General features: G+C 38.3%; 1 protein-coding gene across 1 annotated transcript in view; it reads left to right on the top strand.

Annotated features, from left to right (window-relative positions):
- Window positions 1-4,356: 4,356 nt before the first annotated feature.
- The window catches only part of LOC127574074 (aspartyl/asparaginyl beta-hydroxylase-like), a 180,044-nt gene continuing 161,889 nt past the window's right edge, over window positions 4,357-22,511 (top strand). The window contains 3 exon segments of the mRNA XM_052022718.1: window positions 4,357-4,553; window positions 9,994-10,071; window positions 12,767-12,834. Coding sequence (XP_051878678.1) covers window positions 9,995-10,071; window positions 12,767-12,834 — 145 coding nt within the window. The 5' untranslated portion in view covers window positions 4,357-4,553; window position 9,994.

Below are 22,511 nucleotides of genomic sequence, written 5' to 3'. Positions count from 1 at the left end.
AACTCAGGTGAGTGCTTCCTCATTCCATCTTAACAGCTTTCTAGCCAATTAAAAGGTTAAATGTGCCCTTTGGTGGAATGAAACTAATGCACTAAGGAGAGCCACTATAGAGTCATACAGCTAACTTGAAGTTCCTGTAGATCAAACTCTCAGTAACTGATAACATCTCATAACTACTGACAAAATTACAAGAAAGACAAACATAGTGAAGCTTGATTGAATATGCTGGGAAACAATGCTCCCAACCTTTCTAGAATGACCCACATATTTAAATAATGTGATTCCTTAGGTGCCCAGTCCTCACTTCTGAAATGCTGACACACTGTTGAATGTTGCCATGTGAGTAATAAGTAGTGCCCTAAATTCCACACCAAATGTGGCTAACAATGTTAAATTTCCCTTCCTGTATGGTGAGAAGGAATTTGGCCATTTTTTTGATAATATGAATACGTCATAACTGACCCTGTGTCATTGTGTAAAGATATCGTCCGACTACCAAAAATAGGCTCAAGCCAAGGAAACCTTTCCGGTCACATGTACTTCAATTTTTACTCAATTGGGCACTCAGAGCTAAGGATATTCAATGTGCAGCATCAGAGTCTAACAACAATTTGGTTGGATAGCAGACCATCAAACACTTTGATGTTTCTACCTGCAATGTAAATATTGGACCACAGTGAACAGCATTCATATAAAACATGGAAGGTAAGGCAATGTATTGAACAAATGAGAAATTATGGACTGTCTGAATCGAATGTGCAATAAATTGTGGACTGAGTCACACTAAAAACTCCTGCTCTGAACTTGCTGAAGGTATAGATCTTCCTCAGAAAGGATAAAGCATATTATGGAGGGAGAGAAGCAATGTACATGCTGGCCCAGATATAATCAATTAATGATGAAACATCAGGATAAAACTTTGAATATACCTTCTGCCATTGTTTGCCTTTGCTATACAAAATATGAAAAAGGCAGCTTGAAAAAAGATTGAACCCTCACTTTTTCTTTATCTATACTCATTACAATTCTTTCAGAAATATTTCAAAATACAAGGGTTCCCAATATTTTAAATTATATTTCAAATTCTAATTTAAACAAATGCACATGATTCAGTCTTTATTTAGCATAATGCTTAAAACGTAATTAAAAGCTGATTTTTTTGCTTCCTGGTTTGCTGTCTGCAAGAATGTTTTAAGGTGGGTGGCTGTTGAGATAGCTTGATCATATCTGGATGCCTGGGATCCCGATGAGCTGAGGCCTGACAGCTGTAGGTGCTGCGAGGGAGGAGGAGCTTGCTTAGCGATCAGTTGCGAGTACCCTTCTGAGCCATTGTTTCTTCTTTGGTATTGCAGGGTTCCATATTTCCCATCTATCCTGATCCAACTTAAACATGTCCGAGTATAGTGCCATAACTATCTGAAGGAACTTAACGGGATGTTTGGAAGGGAAAATAGACTGTCTTCTAATGTAGTCAATTGGTTGGGAGGTTCAACATTTGTTTATATTCATGAATGGTATCCAAGTGAGAGTACTATTATTGTCTAGTGCCTAACTGTTGGTGGGAGGACTGTCCCTATACTGATCGATTCATTCAAAACATCTACCATCACCTCGAAGCTTCACCAAATTTGCAAGGACAGCATTATACTTATCCAGGCACTGATGCCTGTTGGATTATGTCATTGTCTGAGTGAGAAATGGTCAGGGAATCCATGCCATGACAAATACCACTGAATGCTGGACTGATCTCTATTTAATCCATTCAGTTTTCTCCATCAACTTGACCCTTAAACAAAACTTGCAACAGAATTAGCTCTAGAGGAAACTGAGGTCCAACAAGGACATGAATTACCAACAGAAGGTACCTCAAAGCACTGGAAAAATACCCACAATTCTGGCTCTGCAAAAATCCTTCAGATCCACCAGCAGGATAAACAATCCAATAACGGCATCCTCTCCCAGACTCACATCAATAGTTTTAAGACATAAATTACACTCAGTGGAGTCCTGCTGACACATCGCTCCAGAAACAGGTATTCCATTCTGAGCTCCATAATGGCAGGAGGTGACCAGAAGCACAAAAGAAAGGATTTAAGGAAGTTCTCAAAGTCTCCTTAAAAGAGCGTAACTACCAACTCGTAGAGTAATACAGCATGGAAAACATGTCCTTTGGCTCAACTCATCCATGCCAACCAATAGGTGCACTTAAGCTAGTCCCATTTGCCTGTGTTTGGTCCATATCCCTCTAAACCTTTCCTATCCACGAACCTGTGCAAATGTCTTTTAAATGTTGTTATTGTACCTGTCTCAACCACTTCCTCTTGTAACTCATTACGTATACACACCACCCTCTGTGTGAAGAAATTGCCCCTCAGGTCTTTTTTAAAATCTTTCCCCTCTCACGTTAAACCCATACCCTCTAGTTTTGGTTCCCTTTCCATGGGAAAAAGACTGTGTACAAGATCTATACACAGATCTATAAGATCACCCCTCAGTCTCTTATGCTCCAATGAATAAAGTCCCAGCTTACTCAACCTCTCCCTATAACTCTGGCCCTTGAGTCCTGGCAATATTCTTGTCAATCTTTGCACTCTTTCCACTTAATAATGTCTTTCCTATGACAGGGCAACCAAAACTGTACACAATACTCCAAGTGTGGCCTCACCAATGTTTTACACAGCTGCAACATAAAGTCCCAACTCCTATACTCAATGCCCTGACTGGAGGGCAGCAATACCACTATGATACCACCTACTTTAGTGTCATCTGCAAACTTCTTAACCATACCTTGTACATCCCATCCAAATCATTTATAGAAATGACAAACAACAATGGGCCCAGCACTGATCCCTGTGGCACACCACTGGTCATAGGCTTCCAGGCTGAAAAACAACCTTCAACCATCACCCTCTGCTTCCTACCTTCCAGCCAATCACTTAGCTAGCTCTCCCTGGATCCCATGCAATCTAATCTTCCAGGCTAGCCTTCCATGCGGGACCTCATCAAAGGCTATGCTAAAGTCCATATAGGCAATGATCACTACTCTGCTCTCATCAACCCCGTTTACCTCTTCATAAAACTTTGACAGATCTGTGAGACATGATTTCCCACACACAAAGCTGTGCTGAATATCCCTAATCAGTCTTTGTCTATTCAAATGCTGGTAGATCCTGTCTCTCAGAACCCTCTCCAGTAACTTACCCACCACTGACGTTAGACTCACTGGCATGTAGTTCCCTGGCTTGTCTTTGCTCCCCTTCTTAAATAATGACACAACATTAGCCACCCCCCAGTTCTCTGGAACTTCACCTGTGGCTAATGATGCAAATATCTCTGCAAGGGCCTCCACAATTCCCCTCCAATGGAAGCCTCCACTGGAGTCCAATTGGAGTGCAAGTCTCCACTTGGGCCCCTAGTTGATCTCATAATCTACCTCGTTATGGCCTTGCACCTTATTGTCTGCCTACACTACACTTTCTCTGTAACACTTTATTCTGCATTTTGTTATTGTTTTCCCTTGTACTACCTCAATGCACTGTTGTAATGAAATGATCTGTATGGATGGCAGGCAAAACAAAGTTTTTCACTGTACCTTGGTACATGTGACAGTAATAAACCAATTTATACCATTTCCTCCAGTATTTTGTGTGTTGTTGCAATTTCTTCCCTGGCTTCCCACAAGATCCAAGGATGCACCTAGTCAGCCCGACGATTTATCCACCTTTGTGGTTTAAGACTGCCAATACCTCTCCTTTGGTAATGCAAGTAGCCGAGGTTGGAATCCCTAGCCTATAACCACTCAAAATCCCACCCCAAAAGACAAAGAGAACCTCCAGTCTTTTCATTGTTAATGAGTGAATGCGGCAAAAACGAGCACACTACCTTCCATACAACCCACCTAGCAGTCCTGCTTCACACCCCTTACTCCACCTGCAACGTGGTCTCTGCAACCCAAATTGGGCTCATCAGCCACCTTGGAACCCACAGCATTGGAGTGGGAAGCAAGTCATCCTCAAGGGCAGGGGACCTCCTAAAACGAATTAAAACCAGCAAGGGTTGGGTAATTAGTTACTGCGAGCTGAACCAATTTCTCACTGACTTGGGATAATGACCCAAGGCTTTGCACATGATTACAGTGCAGGCTGAGAGCAGGCTACAGCTCTCGCGAGCCTTCACTGCTTCCATGTTGCCACGTTCGCTCGGCGCGCGCGCTGCGCCTCACTCTCCGCAGATTGTCAGGCTGTCCCGCCCCCTTCCAGCCAGCGGAACGGGCATCAGCGGAGTCTATCCAATCACAGCCGCGGACCCGGGCTCTGATTGGGTCGTTTCGACGTCAATCACCGGGACGGTGGCTGAGTTTGGGTTGCGGCCACGGTTCAGCGGCGGTCGGTGGAAGTTTGGCTCACGTTGAGCTGGGGAGTGGACGGAGGCAGGTTATCTTCTGTTGATTTTATTTCCCCACGTACAAAACAAAACATTTCAATCGAGTGAAACCATGGCTTCGAAAAATAAAGCCGGCAACAGCAGATCGAGCTCAGCGGGATCGAGGAAAGGTGAGAGGGCCGGGGGTGGGGGGAGCTTGCAGTCTGGAGCCCATGCTGATGGCCGGGGTGGGAGCGGGGTGCCGCGGGTCAGCCTGGTCCGCGGGGAATGGGCACCTCGCCGGTCCGCCTTCCCACCGCGTTATCATGTGGGCAGCGTTTGCATGTTTCCAACTGCACCCTCCCTGTTTACCTGCGCGCTGTAGGTGGCTGGCTGCACCGTGTGTTGCAGTGGTTATCGCTCGCTTTTTCATGTAGGATTTGCCCGAATCTCAGTCATATCGATCCTTCGTCTCTCCTAGAGGTCAAAGTCAATTTTCGACGGTGGTTGCATTGCCTGGGTTTAGTTGAAAGCAAATTCTGCGGCCTCTAGCTAACTGCGTTTATTTCATATTTTGGTTGGATGTTAAACTTTTTTTGCTGTGCTTTGGGTCTCTCTCATTGTAAATCTGTTCTTTCAGTTTATTTAATAGTTTGAATTTCACGTTTAATGTGCTGCTGTAATTATTGAAGTTGAGGTCTTATCTCATCAGCTCCTGTGGTTTGAATTATTTACTGAGAGATACTGCAGTAGGGAGATTATTTGCTATTTTAAGCAGTATTCATCTGTTTTAAGACACATGTTCCTTCCTACTTATGAGACAGAAAGAGGCAATTTGGTCTATGTCACCTCCCAGCAGAGAAAATCCCATTCCTCATTTTTCTGTAACCCTATAACTTATTCTTTCTCACATGCCTGGTGCAGGTTTTTGTTGCAGGCACTCCCTTTTGCGAGATGCCCTGTAAACGCACTGCAACGCAGAGTGGGGGAATTTAAACCTGTGGTAGGGTACTTCTAGAAGAATATTACCTAAATATTGCAATGTTGATTCGGGAGGCCTGCACGTAATTAAAGTACCAGGTAACTAAAATACTTGCATAAAATTATGCAATCTAATCTCTTAGAGTATTGCCCCCTGCAGTCTGTTTTCCCTTCCCTCTTTAATATATAGCCAGTGTCTGTCTTCTCCACTTGACTCTCACCAGATGATCTTCAGTGTTAAGTTCCTTCATTGCCCTTCTCCTAGTCGCATGAAGTGGTCCTTCCTGACCTTGTACCCTGTTTCTCGATCTTACCCCCATCCACTGACCTCAAGTGCTGTATCTTCCCTGCCTCTCCAAGCACATTCAGGAGCATGGAAGTATGTGATAATAAGTTGCAACTGAAGCCTTTGTCACTTGAACACAAGAAGTTGGAGCAGGAGTGGGACATCTAGCCTTCAGGTTTGCTCTGCCATCCATCAATGTCATGACTGATGATCTACCTCAGTGCTATAGTACTATCCCTTGCTTAGTCTTCAGGAATCTGTCAATCTCAGTTTTGAGTAAACTAAATGACCGAGCCTTGACAACCCTCTAGGCAGAGAATTAACCATCTTCTGTGGGAAGAAATTTCTTATTTTAGTCCTAAAGTGGCCTACCCTTTAATACTGGGGCCCCTGGTTCTAGACGCTTGCGCCAGGGAAGACTATCTACGCTTTGGATCCCTGTATGAGTTCTGTAAAATTCAGTGAGATTACTTGTCATTCTTCTAAACTCCAGAGAATACAGGCCTAATCTATGCTCATAGAGCAAACTTGTCATCTATAGAACTAGCGTAGTGAATCTGCCACTGTAGCAAGTACATTCTCCTTTTAGATAAAGACACCAAAAGTGTATATGTTGCTCTAGGTGAGTCCTCATCAAGGCCCTATGTAATTGCAATAATTGAAAATAATCATTCCTTTTTATTCCTTGCAAGCCTTGCATGTAAACCTGAAGGCGTAGATGTTGCACAAAATGTCTTAAATTCAAATTGTAACAATTACAACTGCATACACAACTTTGTAAATCAGGAAGAAAAACTGCAGATGCTGGAAATCTGAAATTAAAATAGAAAATGCTGGAAACACTCCACAGATCAGGCAGAATCTGTGGTTAGAGAAACAGTTAACATTTCAGGTCAGATATCCTTTGTCTCAAACATTAACTGTTTGCTACCTGACCTGCTGACTGTTTCCAGCATTTTTTGTTTTTACATACACTGTTTCATTAGCGATTCTTCCTCATTGCACTGAGGAACATCAATATCCACACATTTCAGGAATAATTTGCGGCATTCCATTGGATATACAGCAAAACATCAGGCTTTCAATCCACCATTACACAGGTAAGTCCAGCTCAGTATAGTTGCTTGTATTTTCACGTGTGAGTTACAATTGCAGAACATAGTCTGAAGACAGTTACTGTAATTTCATGAAACATATCCAATGTTGGACCTTTGTTTGACCCTAGTGCGCAGAACTGGAGCAGAGATTTTGATTGTGACTTGTACTCACAATTTTTATTAGTGTTATTAAGTAGATGTAGTTATTTTTAACAGGGGCATATAGTCAACATTTTGAAGGAGTTGATTAATGTATCAAGTGATTTTAAATGAAAAGCTATCCAAATAATACAGCTGTTGGGGAAGAAAGCTTCCAGCATTTGATAAATAAACCACTTAGAATTTCAAGGAGTTACCCACATTCTCAAATTTTTAAATGTAACTTTCTGAATTCACTTTCGTCATCTTTCCTTCTGAAGGTGTTGATTTCTATCTGATGTCTTTTATGGGACCTGCCCCTAGTGTGAATCAGCAGTTACTTTGTCATAGTGGCATCATAGTTGAGTATGATATTTCTGCAAATATAATCTTGGTCTATAGTTGTTTTTCTTTGTTTGCATTCCTTTTTCCTTGCACTAAAAGTGGTCTCGGTATACTCATTAAGAAACAAGGTTCACCACCATTTTCTCAAAGGCAATTAGAGATGAGCAATAAATGCTGAAATTAAGGTGATGGCTTATCTATATCTATCTGAAGTGTGTTAACTATTTGCTGCACAGAAAAATTGTCCAACATTTTGTGTGGAGAATTGAGAATTATACATTAGAATACTTTTATTGTGTGCTAGGAGTAACACCTAGCATGTGGTCAACTCCTGGATGGGATCCCTGTGGTCAAAACAAAAGGAGAAGAAGTATAAAAAATATACTTAAGCAGTTTAAAGCAAAAGTAATGAAAAAAATGTAAAATTTATTGAATTGATAGTTTTTTTAAAAGTATATGATTGTAACTATTTCACTGTATTATGGAGATGGCTAATTGTTGCTATAGAATAAATTGGAGTTCCATATTTGCCATCGTAATAGTAACATTGGAAACCATTTCTATTTAAATTGATAACCACATTTTAAATTAGAATGGTGCATCATTTTATTATCAGCTTAGATTTTTCAGAATTAAGTTACAGGTCTGAAGGGATCTGCTGGCATTTATCCACTTAAATACTGTAGCAGCAAATTAAGAGTGTAAAACTGCTGAACTTAACATTGGGGAATCAGTCCTTGGATCTTCTACCAGGTTATTACTTAGTGCAGGATTGGTGATCCCTTTAATTTCAGTGGGAATATAGACCAGAAAGAGCAAGTTCCATTTTTAATTATTTGGGCTTAGTTTAATATTTAGTTATTCAGCTGATTCTACTTTTAATTTTTTAATTTAAGAAAATATTTTATTGATAGCTTATAAATATTTCTGAAACTCATCGAATTTATAGTAGGAAAATCATTAATTTGGCCTTGTTAGCTTCAATGTGTCCAGGGGTGTTTCAGAGGACAGGGAAAGGCAACTGATGTTAGGCTTTATCTTCTTATAAGCTGCTCTTTCTTTGTAATGGCCAATTCCTGAGTTTTCTGGTGAAATAGATTTATTTTTGTTACATATCTGAATAATTCCAGAGTGTATATTAACTTATTCTTGGTGTATTGTCCAAATAGAATGCAAGCTATTTCGTTAATGGTTTTACAGGGAATGAAAAGGAACTGAAATTCAAGAAAAAGACAAAATGCAGTCGTTCATTGGTATTTGTTTGGAAAAAGCTGTTTAATCTTTCTAAGCATGTTCCATTTTTACATTTAATATAAGAAATTTTTTAAGCCAATTATATGGAAAAGAGAACAAAATGCTCTGTTGAACTGTTTAGAAACAGATATCTGCTTAATCTGGTGAAAAGCAAAGGAAAGCCAGGGAATTTGTGAAATGCACAGTCAGTTACTTTGAAAGAGTGCATAATACATTGTGCTGACCAGCTGTGTTTCTTTCTTTCTGTTTGCTTCTCTCTATCCTTTGTTATTCTCTTTAAAAAAAAATTCGAATTTTGTTCTGTAATAAGCAGGCTGCGAGCTGGTTTGATGATGAAGAGATGCCTCTTTTTATAAGAAGACAGTTTTAGAAATAGAATTGGAAGGGTGCATGCAAATTTAAATCTGGGAATTAACAAAGGAACAAACTTAATTAGTATTCTGGTTTCTGTTGCAGTGCAGTTTAAAATATACACCACTTAGAAATGACAGGTTTTGATTTATCTGATTTGAATATCATCTCTTTTTAATAGATATCTTTTTATAAACATTTATCGTTGTCTTTCTAGAGAATGTAATGGAAACATGCTCTTTTGGTGGGACACTTGACACTTCTACCTAATTTTCCATTTTTCTTTTATGGTTCATCTTGGTATTGTGAAATTTAAAGTATCAGAGGAGACTGTTTAGACAATTATTTGTGCCAGCTCTGCTGGAACAGATTAAAGTGCCCTGCTTTTTCACTACAGTCCTCAACTCCAAATCTTCATTCAGATTTTTCTTTTAAAGGATGCAGTGGTCTAACTCATCTCAAGGGGCAGAATAGTGTAGCTGTGCTGCCTCACAGCTCAAGGAACCTGATTAGATCCTTGCCTCAAACCTTGTCTCTATTGAGTTTGCACATTCTCACCATTGGTTTCCTGGATATGCCAATTTCCTACCAAAGGTGTGCTGGTAAATTAATTGGTGACTGTAAATTGCCCTTTAATGTAAGTAAGTGACAAAAGAATCAAATGAGAGAATAATTTGCAGGAGTACAGAGCAGTTGAAGTGATGTGATTACTCTTCTGGTGGTTGGCATGGACTCAGTTGGCCTTCTGTGTCATAATAAATGTGTATCTGTTCCATCTAAGTATTCTTTGTTCTCAACAGCTCTCCACAAGGACACTTCTAATCTCAGAAATCATGTACATTATCAATCCTTTGCCCTGACTTTTATGATCATGAATGGTCTTCATAATTTAAAAAATATTTAATTTTTTTTCTCTTGGCTTTCCTTGCTCTGTTAAGAATGACATCACCATTACAGTTCAGATTCTTGTCATTATCTCTTGCCTCTTGTTTCTACAAGCCATCAATGTTCTAGAAATCTAATGCCATAAGAGGCTATATAGCTGTTCATTCCTGCCTGCATCAACTATCCAATTAGTCTCCTACCTTTTATTCTTTAAAGATTGTAAGATTTTTCCTTTTCAAATATACTTCCAATTCCCTTTTGAAAGTCACAATTAAATCTGCTTTTACCTTGCAGAATGGAGGGACACAATGAAATGTTCAGAATTTTGAACACTTCCATTGAATCTGCCTTTAAGTATCACTGCTCTGAGAGGTAATTTCCAGTCTCTCTACATAACTGAAATCCCTTGTACTGGTAGCATTCTTGTAATTCTCCTCTGCATCCACTCCTGTGTTTATGATAAGTAGCTGGGTCCAAACACTGAATCACAGGGAACATTGTTTGTCATTTGCTGTAAGTCAGTGAATCATTCCTACAGCTCTGCTATTCTATCTCTCAGTATCACTGTTGCCCCCAATTTATGTGTGAATTACCTTTCATATAAACTGTATTGAATTCATTCCATAAATCTGTATACCAGTGAACACTCTTATGTACTCTTTTTATTATAAATACAATACAGGTGACTTTTTAAACCAGATTTTTGTAACTAAGGGAGCTCAGTCCTTTGAATAACATTTTTAGTAAGGTGCAAACTTGGAAAGTCAATGTGACTTGTTGCTGAGTTGCTATATTGAACTCTTAATCGAATATTTTGCATGCCCAAATGTAATTCAAAAATTTGTTAATTTTTAAAGTTGCTTTTTAAAAGATCCTATTGCTGTTAGTATTATTGTTACACGCACCAGAAACTACTTCAGTATAATATTGTTTAAATAATATTCTGCCTTTGGTTTTCCAACCAATTTGGACAACACATTTATTCATGTTATGACACATTTGCCATGAAATTGCTCACTCACTCAACTTGTCTAAATGAACTTGAAGCCTTTTTCTTTCCTCGTAACTTGCATTCTCACTCAATTTTGTATTGTTGGCAAATTTAGAAATATATTCACTTCCCTCATTCAAATCATTGTGAATAACTGGGGTCCAAGTCCTGATCCCTTTGGTGCCCTTCTAGTCTCTAACTGCTAGCCCAAGAAAGTCCATTAATTGCCACTTTGTTTCCTGTCTGTCAACCAATTGATGCCAGTATTTTCTATAATCCTCTGTGCTTTAATTTTATAATTAACCTATCGTGTCAAACTTTATCAAAGGCCTTCTGAAAGTTCAAATATATCACATCCACTTCTTCTCTTACTATTCTAATAGTTACATCCTCAAAACTCCAGTAGGTTTGTCAAACATGATTTCCCTTCCATAACTCCCTGACTGGATCTATTGATTTGATTCAAACCCAGGTCAGAGTGAAAGAACAGCAAAAGGTATTGTATCTGTGAAGGATATGTAGTCTAACAACAGAAAAATTAGAGAATTGCATGAAATATATGTAAAAGACAAAATAACCTGTTCATAAAGAAAACATGGAGTCACATAGCACAGAAATAGACCCTCTCCATGTCTCTGCCAACCAATAATTTTTTAAAATATTTCCTGGGTGTAGGATTTTTTTTAATATTAACCAGGTTGAATCAGTTCAATACGAGTCAATGGGTGTGGGCATATATATGTTTTTCAGAATGATTGATGCCATTGAAATAGAGAAGGTGACTATAGCAGAAAAAACTTAAAATATGCCAGTGTTCACTGTACATATACTGGCCACAGTAACATACTAGTGTTCATCTGCATACATTATTGGGCTGCATTGTCCACTCAGTTTGCAGCAAGGTCTGCTGCATGCTGCACAACATGAGTTCACTTGTTTCCTGAGACATCGGCTGTCACGAGAAAAGGCTTAAAAATCTGAAAATTTTAATGAATTTAGAAGTGCATGTGGATTTTTTCCATTTAAGAGGAGCCAAGTGCAGAGCATTTCTATTATAGTAACCTTTTATCATTCAGCATATTGCTGAAACTTGTGGGAATGTTGTAGTTAATTTCACTGGATTACAAATCACCTGAAACTCAGTCTGTCACACAATTAATTTGTGTAATTAGGTCTCGGAATTTGAATCTCCATGTTTATTTTTATTCAAGTCAACTTGAGTTTATTGTCATATGCACAAGTACGGTGAGGTACAAGTACAATGGAAAACTTGCAGCAGCATCACAGACATATAGGTACAGACAACACAAAATATAAATTATATAAGGCAGTGAAGAGTTTATTTTTATTTCTGCTTATCTAACCTTTGCAAAATAACTTGGTTAAAACTAACAATTTGTCAGGAGCAGTCACAGTGGCAAAACATCTGCTTTTCTCTTCTTTGAAAATTTGAATAGAGCTTTTTTTTGGGGGAGGTAAGAGTTTAAAAGCTTAGATATTTCATTTTGGTTATTTTGTTTTTGCTGAGTAATATAATATTTACTTCATCTGGCTATTCAACCATGTCGAACTAATTTAGATATGTACACTCTGATTACATGTGACTTCGAGCAGCCTGTAGCCTGAGGTACACAGCATAATTCATCAACCTTAATCCTTTTGAATCACAATCATTAAAGGATATTTCTCTAGCTTTCAAAGATGGGATGGATTTACCAACAAGATCTTTTGTGATGGTCAATGAGTTGAACATCATTTTTCCTTGTGGTAATGAGCACCTAAATATTTAAAACCTAAAGCAGTAGAATGGTGTTTGGTAATGAGGATTGAGTAATTATTTTTCTGACTGGATGACTTGGAGCCATGGGAGAGATTAACTTTCACTAATGAATGGTGACAGTTCGGTATTTCACGAAACGAGTGCCTACTAAATGATTTTGTATTTGTCCTTGGCACTTGAACATGGGCATCATATTGATGTAAATATACAAACTATGTAATAATTTTGCCTAATAGCACTGTGAAGAGTTGTTGAGTATGTTGGTTTTTAATTATTGATTCTTCATCTTGGCACAGAACCTGTGCATCAACACTGCTACAAGCTCACCTGGAATTGTGTGCTTTCCTAGCGAAGACTATGACTGGTAACCTGAGAATGGCATGTAGTTGAGTTTTATTATTTTTATTGTTGGTGTTTAATGTTCATAGCTGTGATTGTTGGAGGTGAATTTGTGTGCCTGCATGCAACCTTTTTTTTCTGTTGCTGTGCTTGTCCCTTCCTGTGTTTTTTGAGCACCTTGTAAGCCCTGCACAGGTAAAACCTGCTTGAACTGAAATGTGAGCGTTTGTTATGAAATGGATTTATTAAGTAACCAAAACACAAAGTGATGTCCTAATTTTATTTGCAAGTTTCTTTGCTATAGTTTTGCTGTGTAGCATTGATAACATTTTGGTTGTGGTGAAGATGGTGTTTTTTATTTATGAACGAATCAAGATTTGTAGTTAAGTATGTTTTGTGCCTAACTTTGCATGAATGCATTCTTAAATAATTTTTGAACATTAAATACAGATTTTTGTAAAAGATGTACAGGAAGTAATTCAGGGTTTCTAGTTAGATTACTTGTTTACAATTTTTATAGACCATGTTTTAACATAGTGCACAAAATGAGCTGCTGGAGGAACTTAGCAGGTTAGGCAGCATTTGTGTTGAGACCCGAAATGTTAACTCCATTTCCCTCCGCAGATGCAGCCTGACCTGTTGAGTTCCTCCAGCAGCTTGTTTTGTTTTGCTCCATATTCCAGCATCTGCAGTCTCTTATGTCTCCATGTTTAACACAGTTTCTGTCTATTAATCATTCCATTGTATATTTTTGAAAAGAAAAGTTTCAACTTAAGTGCAGTTAGTGCATTGCTCTATGTTTTCTGTGAAGTGAATTATGAATTACTTCTGCCTGATGTAATGTTTCAAGTGTTAATAACTAAGTATGGAGAGAGAAAGCAACATTACCCACATCAGGCCCATTTCCTTTGTCAGCAATCTACCTTGGATTCTGATCGTCTGCAGAGTTCTCTGCAACTTGATTGTTGACGTGGACCGTGTAGGCTGAAGGGCCTGTTTCTGTGCTGTGTGACTCAATGATTACAGATTTGTCATGGCCATGTTGCATATCCAAAATATTAATCTGTTCTTTTATGAAATGGGTTTATTATTGTCACTTGTACCAAGGGTACAGTGAAAAACTTGTCTTGCATACCGTTAGTACAGATTAATGCATTAAACAATGCATCGAGGTAGTACAAGGTAAAACAATAGATGCATAATAAATTGTAACAGCTACAGAGAGAGTGCAGTGCTGGTAGACAATAAGGTGCAAGGTCATGACGAGGTAGATTTTGAGGTCAAGAGTCCATCATATTGTACTAGGGAACTGTTCAATAGTTTTATAACAGCAGGATAGAAGCTGTCCTTGAGCCTGGTGGTATGTGCTTTCAGGCTTTTGTATCTTCTGCCTGATGGGAGAGGGGTGAAGAAAGAATGTCTGGGTCTTTGATTATGCTGGCTACTTTACCGAGGCAGCGAGAAGTGTAGCCGGAGTCCGTGTAGGGGAGGCTGGTTTCTGCGATGTGCTGAGCTGTGTCCATGACTCTCTGTAGTTTCTTGCAGTCCCTTGCAGAGCAGTTGCCATACCAAGTCGTGATGTATTCAGGTAGGATGCTTTCTATAGTGCATCGATAAAAGTTGGTGAGTGTCAAGGGGGACATGCCAAATTTCTTCAGCTCATTGAGGAAGTAGAGATGCTGGTGAGCTTTCTTGGCTGTGGCTTCTTGTATTTCAGTCACTGAACTAGGACAATTGAATCTTCTGCACCAACCACCCTACAACCCCTTCCCCAAAAGAGGTGTGATAACCAGCGTGTGGATGGATTATCCTTGTTTTTTGTCACTAATTCATTACAACAAAGATTTATTTTGTACTTGTCCAAAAAAGCTGATTTGACCCAGGCCTTGAGCAAGATCATATCTCCCTTCAACCTTGTTCTTCCTTGCCCTTTGAGTCTTTCCTAATATTTCAGAGCTCTGTGATGAGGGGTCATTGTCATTCTTCCCTCAACTCTCTGCCTTTCCTCTGATGCTCAAACCTGAATACTGTGTTTTTAAATAGAGTTCCACTAGTAATTTGTAAACTCATTTTTGTTTCTTTTAACTTGTGCTTATATGTCCTCTTAAGTGAATTCTTCAATTTCATTCACCTCCACAAATGACTTTTGAGTGATGAGGCATCATTCTCAGACATGGAATTTTTGGGTCACTTTTGGCTTGGTGGAAATAGGAGGTTCAAACCTCACTGCAGCTCACTTGAGGAGATGATATAAATAGATGAATCCTGTAGGGTCAGGAGTGAGGGAGTTTAGAACCATTGGGGATGTCAAGTTTCAGAAAGTCCCTTAATACTAATTGACACCGTGCATTAACCAACATCACGATCACAAATTTTCTGGTCATGTTTCTCATTGGTTGTGGAATTTAGCTCTTGCCAAGTAGCTGGCATGTGTCTATAATTTACAATGGTGGCTATTTCAAAAATTAGATTAATTGTGAAATTTTTTGATGTTCTAAATGCTAACTCCTCCCTTGATTTCATTCCTCCTTTTATCTCCATTATTTTATTTGCTGATACTTCCAATTCTTGTTTTCTTTATCAGATTCTTAAGAAATGTTGTTTTTCGTATTTCAATTATTTTCTGGCAGATATCATGCCATAGCCTCTACTAATAGCCTCTTTGCTTGATAAAATCAACATGCACCATAAATTAGGTTTCCCTTTTTTAATGCGGGGATTGTTTGTTCCAGTCAGAGCAGAAGTCTAGACTTGAAATTTTAGTCAGAATGATGTGGATAGTAAAGGTGAGATTTTAAGTGTTACTGTTATTGCATTTATCACAATAAGGAGATAGCTTATCTTTGGACAAGTGAGCTCTATGGACCACTTTAAATTGAAGGAGGGAGTGACGGGCGCATAATGATGAAGTATTGACCAATTTAAAAATTTCATTCCAAGTTTCCTCAGAAATTGAAATCTGCAAATCTTGTTCCCAAGCACTTTTAATTTTATCTAAAGGAGCCTTACCCTTTCCTAATAACCTGCCATAAATATTAGATGTGACTTCTTTAATCCACATGTTTTGGACATGTTCGAGTCTTAAAAAATACTGGATAGAGGTATTTCAAACTTTTTCTGTGCTTTTTAAAATAAATTTTAAGCCTAATCCTTTGACTGCACTATTTGGGATTGTTAGAGAAAAAGATATAACTTTGGAGACTTCTGATCTACACATATGGGCCTTTATTTCTCTTATAGCCTGGAGGGCTGTGTGGCTTAAATGGAAGGAAGTTACTCCGCCTACTCATGTTCAATGGTTATGTGATGTTATGTCATACCTAAATTTAGAAGATCCATTGTTCAATTTCTGAATCTAACTTAGACTTTCAAACATTGTGGGGACCTTTTTTGAACTATTTTCAAAACCTTTGATTTGGTGGTTAAAGTACAGATATTGGCTAATATTATTATGTGTTAAGGGTTTTTCTTTGTCCTTTTTTTTAACCAAACGGCTTCGGTCTTGGTAGTGGGTTTAGATTTTTTTAATAAAATTATTCCAATTTATTTGTTATTAATCAATTATTATTTTTGATTAACAATATGGGGTATTGTGAGTTCAAGTATGATTTAACACAATGTATTTAGTAGTAGTTTATCCCCTTACTGATTCATGTATTCTGTATTTTCTTTGTGGAATTAATAAAAATATTGTAAAGGAGATTTTAAGTGTTACAATCGGGAGGGAGGGGAGAGCTGACAAAATAAGGCAGGTTAAAAACCTTTTTTGACTTGTACATTTGAATGCGAAGTTTGAGGCAGGCAATGTAGCTGCATTCAGAGGTTACTTGGTTTATTCTGTCTGCCAACTGTTGAAGGAACTATCTAATCACCATCTCCCCTTTTTACTCGGAAACTATTGAAGATTTTACTTCAAATGGTATATTCCATTCTCTTTAGAACCGTTCTATTGAATCTGCATCTACCACCATTAAAACAGTTAATTACAGACCACGTAAATGCTGTGTTTTTTAAAAAAAATCTGTGGTCAATTAACTTAAATCTGTCTTCTGACACAGCTCCAATGCCATTAGACAAATTCGCTGCGATACCACCATTGTTGGATGAATCACAGGTGGTGATGATTTAACATACAGAAAATGGTGCCACAACAACAACCTCTCACTCAACATCAGCAAAACTAAAGAGCTGATTGTTGACTTCAGGAAGGGGAAGGAGGGCAAACATACACCAGTCTACGTTGGGGGATTGACAGTGGAGAGAATAACCAGCTTTAAATTCCTCAGTGTTAACATATCAGATGACCTATCCTGAGCCCAGCACATAGATGCAATCACGAGGAAGGCACACCAGTGTCTGTCTTGGGAGGATAAGGAGGTTTGGCTTGTCACTGAACACTCTAACAAACTTCTACATGTGTACTGTTGAAAGTATCCTGACTGGTTGCATCATGGTCTGGTACGACAATGTGCAGGAACACAAACTGCTGCAGAGAGTAGTGGGCTTGGCCCAATACATCATGGGTACATCCCTCCCCACCATCGGTAGTATCTACAGGAGATGCTGCCTGAAGAAGGCAACATCCATCAAAGATCTCCTCCATCTGGGCCATGCCATCTTCTGGCAGCTACCATTGGGCAGGAGGTACAGGAGCCTGAAGTCCCACACCACCAGGTTCAAGAACAACTACTACTTTCAACCATTCGGTTCTTGAACCAACTCGCACAACCTTAATCACTACAGTATAGCATCATCATTTTGCACTAAAATGGACTTTTTTTTGTTCTAGTTGTAATTGTGTTCTTTCTTTTAAAAAAAACTGGGGAATTTGTTTAATTTGTTTTTCATATGAATGCCACTTATATGATGCTTTGTGCCTGTGATATTGCTGCAAGTAAGTTTTTCTTGTCATATGTGCATATGACAATAAACTCGACTTTGATTACCAACCTATCTGTTGTTGGGTGAGAGGTTATTTGCATAACTATCTCTGCGGTTCTGCCAGGGCTGTTGAGTATTCTTGCAATTTATATTTTTATTACTTTCACTGGAAAAGATTTTCCTCATTTACTGTGTCTAAAATCACTCATGATTTTTAAACTCTATCTCCTCTAATAATCTCTTTGCTCGGTGGAGAACAGATGCAAATTTTCCAGTGTATCCACATAACTGAGCCCTCTCATCCCTGTTCGATTATATTATATCTAAAACGTGAGGTGCAGAATTGAGTCCGATATTCCAGCTTGGACCTAACCATGTTTTCTCAAGGGTTGGCATAACTTTAAACTAGATGAATAGAATAACATTTAAATAGTAATAAAAAAAACACTTTTACCAGTAGCCTTTTTGTATTGTTCTGATTTATTCAAAGATTTGTACTGGATATATTCTCAAGTGTCTCTGTTCCTGCATCTCTTTTAAAATCATTTTTTAGCTTTGCTTCTCTTTTTCTTCCAAAATGTATCCTTTAAAGTTTGTCAGTTACATGCCTTTTTTGTTATTTCACCAGTTTGTCATCCTGAGTCAATTATCAGTTTCATTGTTTGCTATATTTGAATTTTGTGTTGTTTGCATACTTTGAAATTTTACCTTGAGTTCTGAAATCCTGGTCATTTTGTATCCAGTAGTGGCCCTAATGCTTAAGCTTGCAGAACACTACAGAATACATCCCAAAGAACAAAAATCACCCATTCTGCCTTCTCTCCTGTAATTTCACTAGTCAGTTTGTTACATGTTTTTTTCCCCCCCAAGTGATTTTTGAAAGTCCATATACAGAACCATTGTTGGTCCCAATAGTCATCTGTTATTTTAGCAAACATCTGTGTCAAACACACATTCTCTCTGCATCATGACTCAAGCAGAAATGGTTATTTTGAGGCTGCTGGTCTCTTTTTCCATTGATATATGCAAGGACAAACTGGTGAGCACAAGGGAGAGGCTGATTAAAAAGGTATAGAAGTCTCAATGGTTGAGGGTAAATGATGGTTTGAGGTAGGAAATCAGTTGAGCTTCATCTAGCCATTATTTAATGGGTAATTTATTTCCACATTTGTTTGATTAATCAAAAATTAATGTCAATGCTCTTTTGGGGATTCTTTGAAGTTTGCATTCCAGATGTGGCACTAAAAGCTCAGCTTTAATTATAATTTTAAAATATTGCACCATTCATCATTTTGGAACATCTTTGCAAGCAGATTAAGTACTTTTGAGATGTTGGCATTGTTCCGTAGGAAGCATGAAGGTAAAATACTGTAGGTGCAGGATATCTGAAATTTAAACTGGATTGTGGAAATATCACACTTCTGTGGCAAGGGAAAAGATTGCTGTTTCTGATTTTTTTCATCAAAACTGGAAAGTATGAGAAGTTTTTATGATTGGAAAGTGAGGAAACTAAAGGGTTGGTTTTTGATAGGGTTAAAGACTGGATGATTAAATGGGATGAGTAAAGAAACAAAAGATAGGTCTAGAAGAGCTGTATAATCAGGCAGCATAATGGTGCAAAAGATTGTGCTGCTGCCTCCTGGTGCTAGTGATCGGAGTTCAGTTTGGTCCTCCAGTGCTGGTTGTGCAGAGTTTGTACATTCTCTCTGGGGCTGCTTGAGTTTCCTCTCAATGCTCCACTTTTCTCCCACACTCCTAAGATGTGCTGGTTGGCAGATTAATTGGCTTCTGTGAACTAAGCATGGTATAGGTGGGTAGCAGGAGAATCAGAGGGGAGTTAAAGAAAGAAAATGGATTGCAGAGAAATAAATGGAAAAATGGGGTGTTTATTGCACAGCACTTGGCTCTGTATTTTTTCCATGCCGTGAAAACCACATGGTGAATGGTTTAAACAGAACACCATTAAAGAACTGAGTGTGTCACATTTTCACCTGGAAGGGATGTTTGATGCCGTAAGATGGCAATAAGGGAAGAAGTTTTTTTTAAAATAAAAATTGTTACATGGAGACACGAGATTGCAGATGCTGGAATCTAGAACAACATAAGAGATGTTGGAGGAACTAGATGAAGGGTCCTGACCCAAAATGTTGACTATCCATTTCCTTCCATAGATGCTGCCTGACCTGCTGAGTTCCTCCAGCATCTTGTGTGTTGCACAAACTGTTGCCTCCCCTTTCCTGAAAAATATAGATGTTAGGGAAGATGGGTATGTTGTAGAGATAGCAATTCTTTTCTCTATGCTGGTAGAGGGAGATGGCTATCCTGGACATGATGGAGAATGATCTGTGAAATGTGGGGACTGATGGAGTCAAGGGTGAAAACAAGGCAAACCCCAAATAGTCTTTTGAAGAAAGAATGAGGACAGAAGTGGAGGAACTAGATCATGTACATTTGTGTGTTCAATCAACCACAGAAGAGCAGAATCTTGGGTTGTGGAGAGATGGAGATGTATTGGAATTACAGGTGTGGAGTTTATCACTTCCAGATGTGATGTGGTGGAGATGCACATCTCATCTCCAATGGAATCCTAGTAGGTTATGTGCTGGGTCAAAGTTTAAACAAATAGCTGGGGCTACCCAAACAAGTTAGACTTGTAGTACAGGCTTGTATGCAAAGAATCATCAATTAATTGAGGTGAGAGAACTAACTTTGCTGTTGAATATAGTTGTCTAAAGTTGATATCAGACTTGGTGCACTATTTGGTGATAGAAACAAAGTGTCAAAGGATAAATTTTTCAGCCACTTCTTTTTATTAATGATGCCTTGTGATTGAATAGCTTCTGAATTATTTATTAAGACATGCTTTGCTGGAAAAATAATGGAACATTTTATTCTTTTGTTCTCATTGAACCATACTTATCACTGGATAGTGAGTGAATATTAGTGATGACTTTTGCTTGGATAACATGAACAAGTTTGATGCCAAATAGTTGTCATTCAATGAGGAGTATTTCCATATGAGTGCTTGAAACTGTTTGACTCGTGGAGAAAGCAAACCTAAAAATACTCTGCTCACAGATTCTGCAGGCTGGTCTAGTATCGGGTTATAGCTGAGTTAGCTCTCGCTTTCTCTCCTCTGAGGCTGGAGCTTCGGTTCCAGAGTTGTACATTTTGATTTGCTTTTCTTCATTATTATATTTTATAATGTGTTGCCTGCTACTTTATAGAAAATAGATGACTGATACCATGGCAAATGATGCAGGTAACATTCTATTTTTGTTTGCATGTATGCTGGATGTTTTGTGGCTGTGATACTTGATCTCTTGTATACTTGTGTACAAAGATTTTATGTTTTGGAACACTAGAATTTTAGAGTTGCACTTTGGTATTATAGTGTGGTTGAGAATTTAATGGATTTCATTTGGGTTTGTAATGTTAAAGTAAAGCTGCTTTTTGCTTGATGGTAGTAGGCCCATTCCCTATTAAGTTGTGCCTCAACTGGCAATAATGTGAAAATTAGTTTGGCTTGAATGTTTAGTCTTGCATTAGATTAAAGCTCATGGTTTCAAAGACTGGATTTGAGTACTTAATATTGTCTTTTAGCTGTCTTGCTAAAGTACAGCATTTGCTTTGTAGTCACGGGTAACACTATAAAGTATTGTACTTGCAAGTCTTGTTTAAATGTGTATACAAAATAACTTCCACCTTTTTTGAGGTTTTTTTGTCATAAATTTTCTATTTGCCATTTCAAGATTACTTTGTAAGCAGATTCGTTTTCCTAAGGCGTACTACAGGTGTAAGACTGTGAGCTATTTATAGTGAAGAGTTTGGGGCTACCCGGTGGCATTCTCTTGTCACAAAGAGCCTGAAAGAAGTTGTGCCCCTAAGTGGTCTGATGGATTACTTAAGAATATTTTAAACTGCACTGCATAGTTTAGTCTTTTTTGCAAACAACACCCAGTCTGATAAATGCATGAATTAACTTTTGGAGATAGTTTTGCACTGATTTGTATCTCAGTGTAAGCTCCTTGTTTCTGAATTGTCCAATACAGTTGTCCAGTTTAGTGAATTTGTTTTCAGACAGTAGTACAGGCCTGTTATTTCTATTCCTCTTAAATCCTTTTAACACTCATTTAAGAAATGGGTCAGCAAATGGACGCAAATAATTGCCCTCTGCTTGATAAATTACACAGCAAAACTGAACATTGGAAAGCTATATCTAAATTGAGTTGGCATGTCATTTCAGTATGTAATGAATTTGGAAAGAAAGCTCCATGTGGTGATTTGAAGCTAAATAATGCTGTCGTGTGCAACGTTGGAGAAATTTGTTGTATATGATCCCTAAAGTGTAATTAAGGGATGTATTAATTTCATCTTGATTCAAATGACAAATTGCCCAGTCACTGATCTCAGTTGAATTTCTTCGAGTAGAAGGAAATTGCAGATAATACAAAAGATTATGGTGAGGGATTTTTCAGGTGAGACAAGATGATGGAATAATTTGAGCACTGTTTTGAGGTGAAGAAATTGCAAAGGATTAGGAATGCTGGAAATATTAAGTAGTTTGCAGTTACAAATTATAAATGGTGATGAACATTTAAGATATTTAACAGTAATAGAGTAGCTTTCATCCTTCATGACCTTAGAACATCTAAAAGCACTATAATGTAGGAGATTATAAGACATGGAGCAGAATTGGGTCATTCGGCCCGTCGAGTCTGCTCCACCATTCGATCATGGCTGACTTATTTTTCCCTCTCGACCCCATTCTCCTGCCTGCTCCCTGCAACCTTTGATGTACTTACTAATCAAGAACCTGTC

This window comes from Pristis pectinata, chromosome 9 (genome assembly GCF_009764475.1).
Source record: "Pristis pectinata isolate sPriPec2 chromosome 9, sPriPec2.1.pri, whole genome shotgun sequence".
Classification (NCBI taxonomy): domain Eukaryota; kingdom Metazoa; phylum Chordata; class Chondrichthyes; order Rhinopristiformes; family Pristidae; genus Pristis; species Pristis pectinata.
This window is presented reverse-complemented; position numbering and strand designations above follow the sequence as displayed.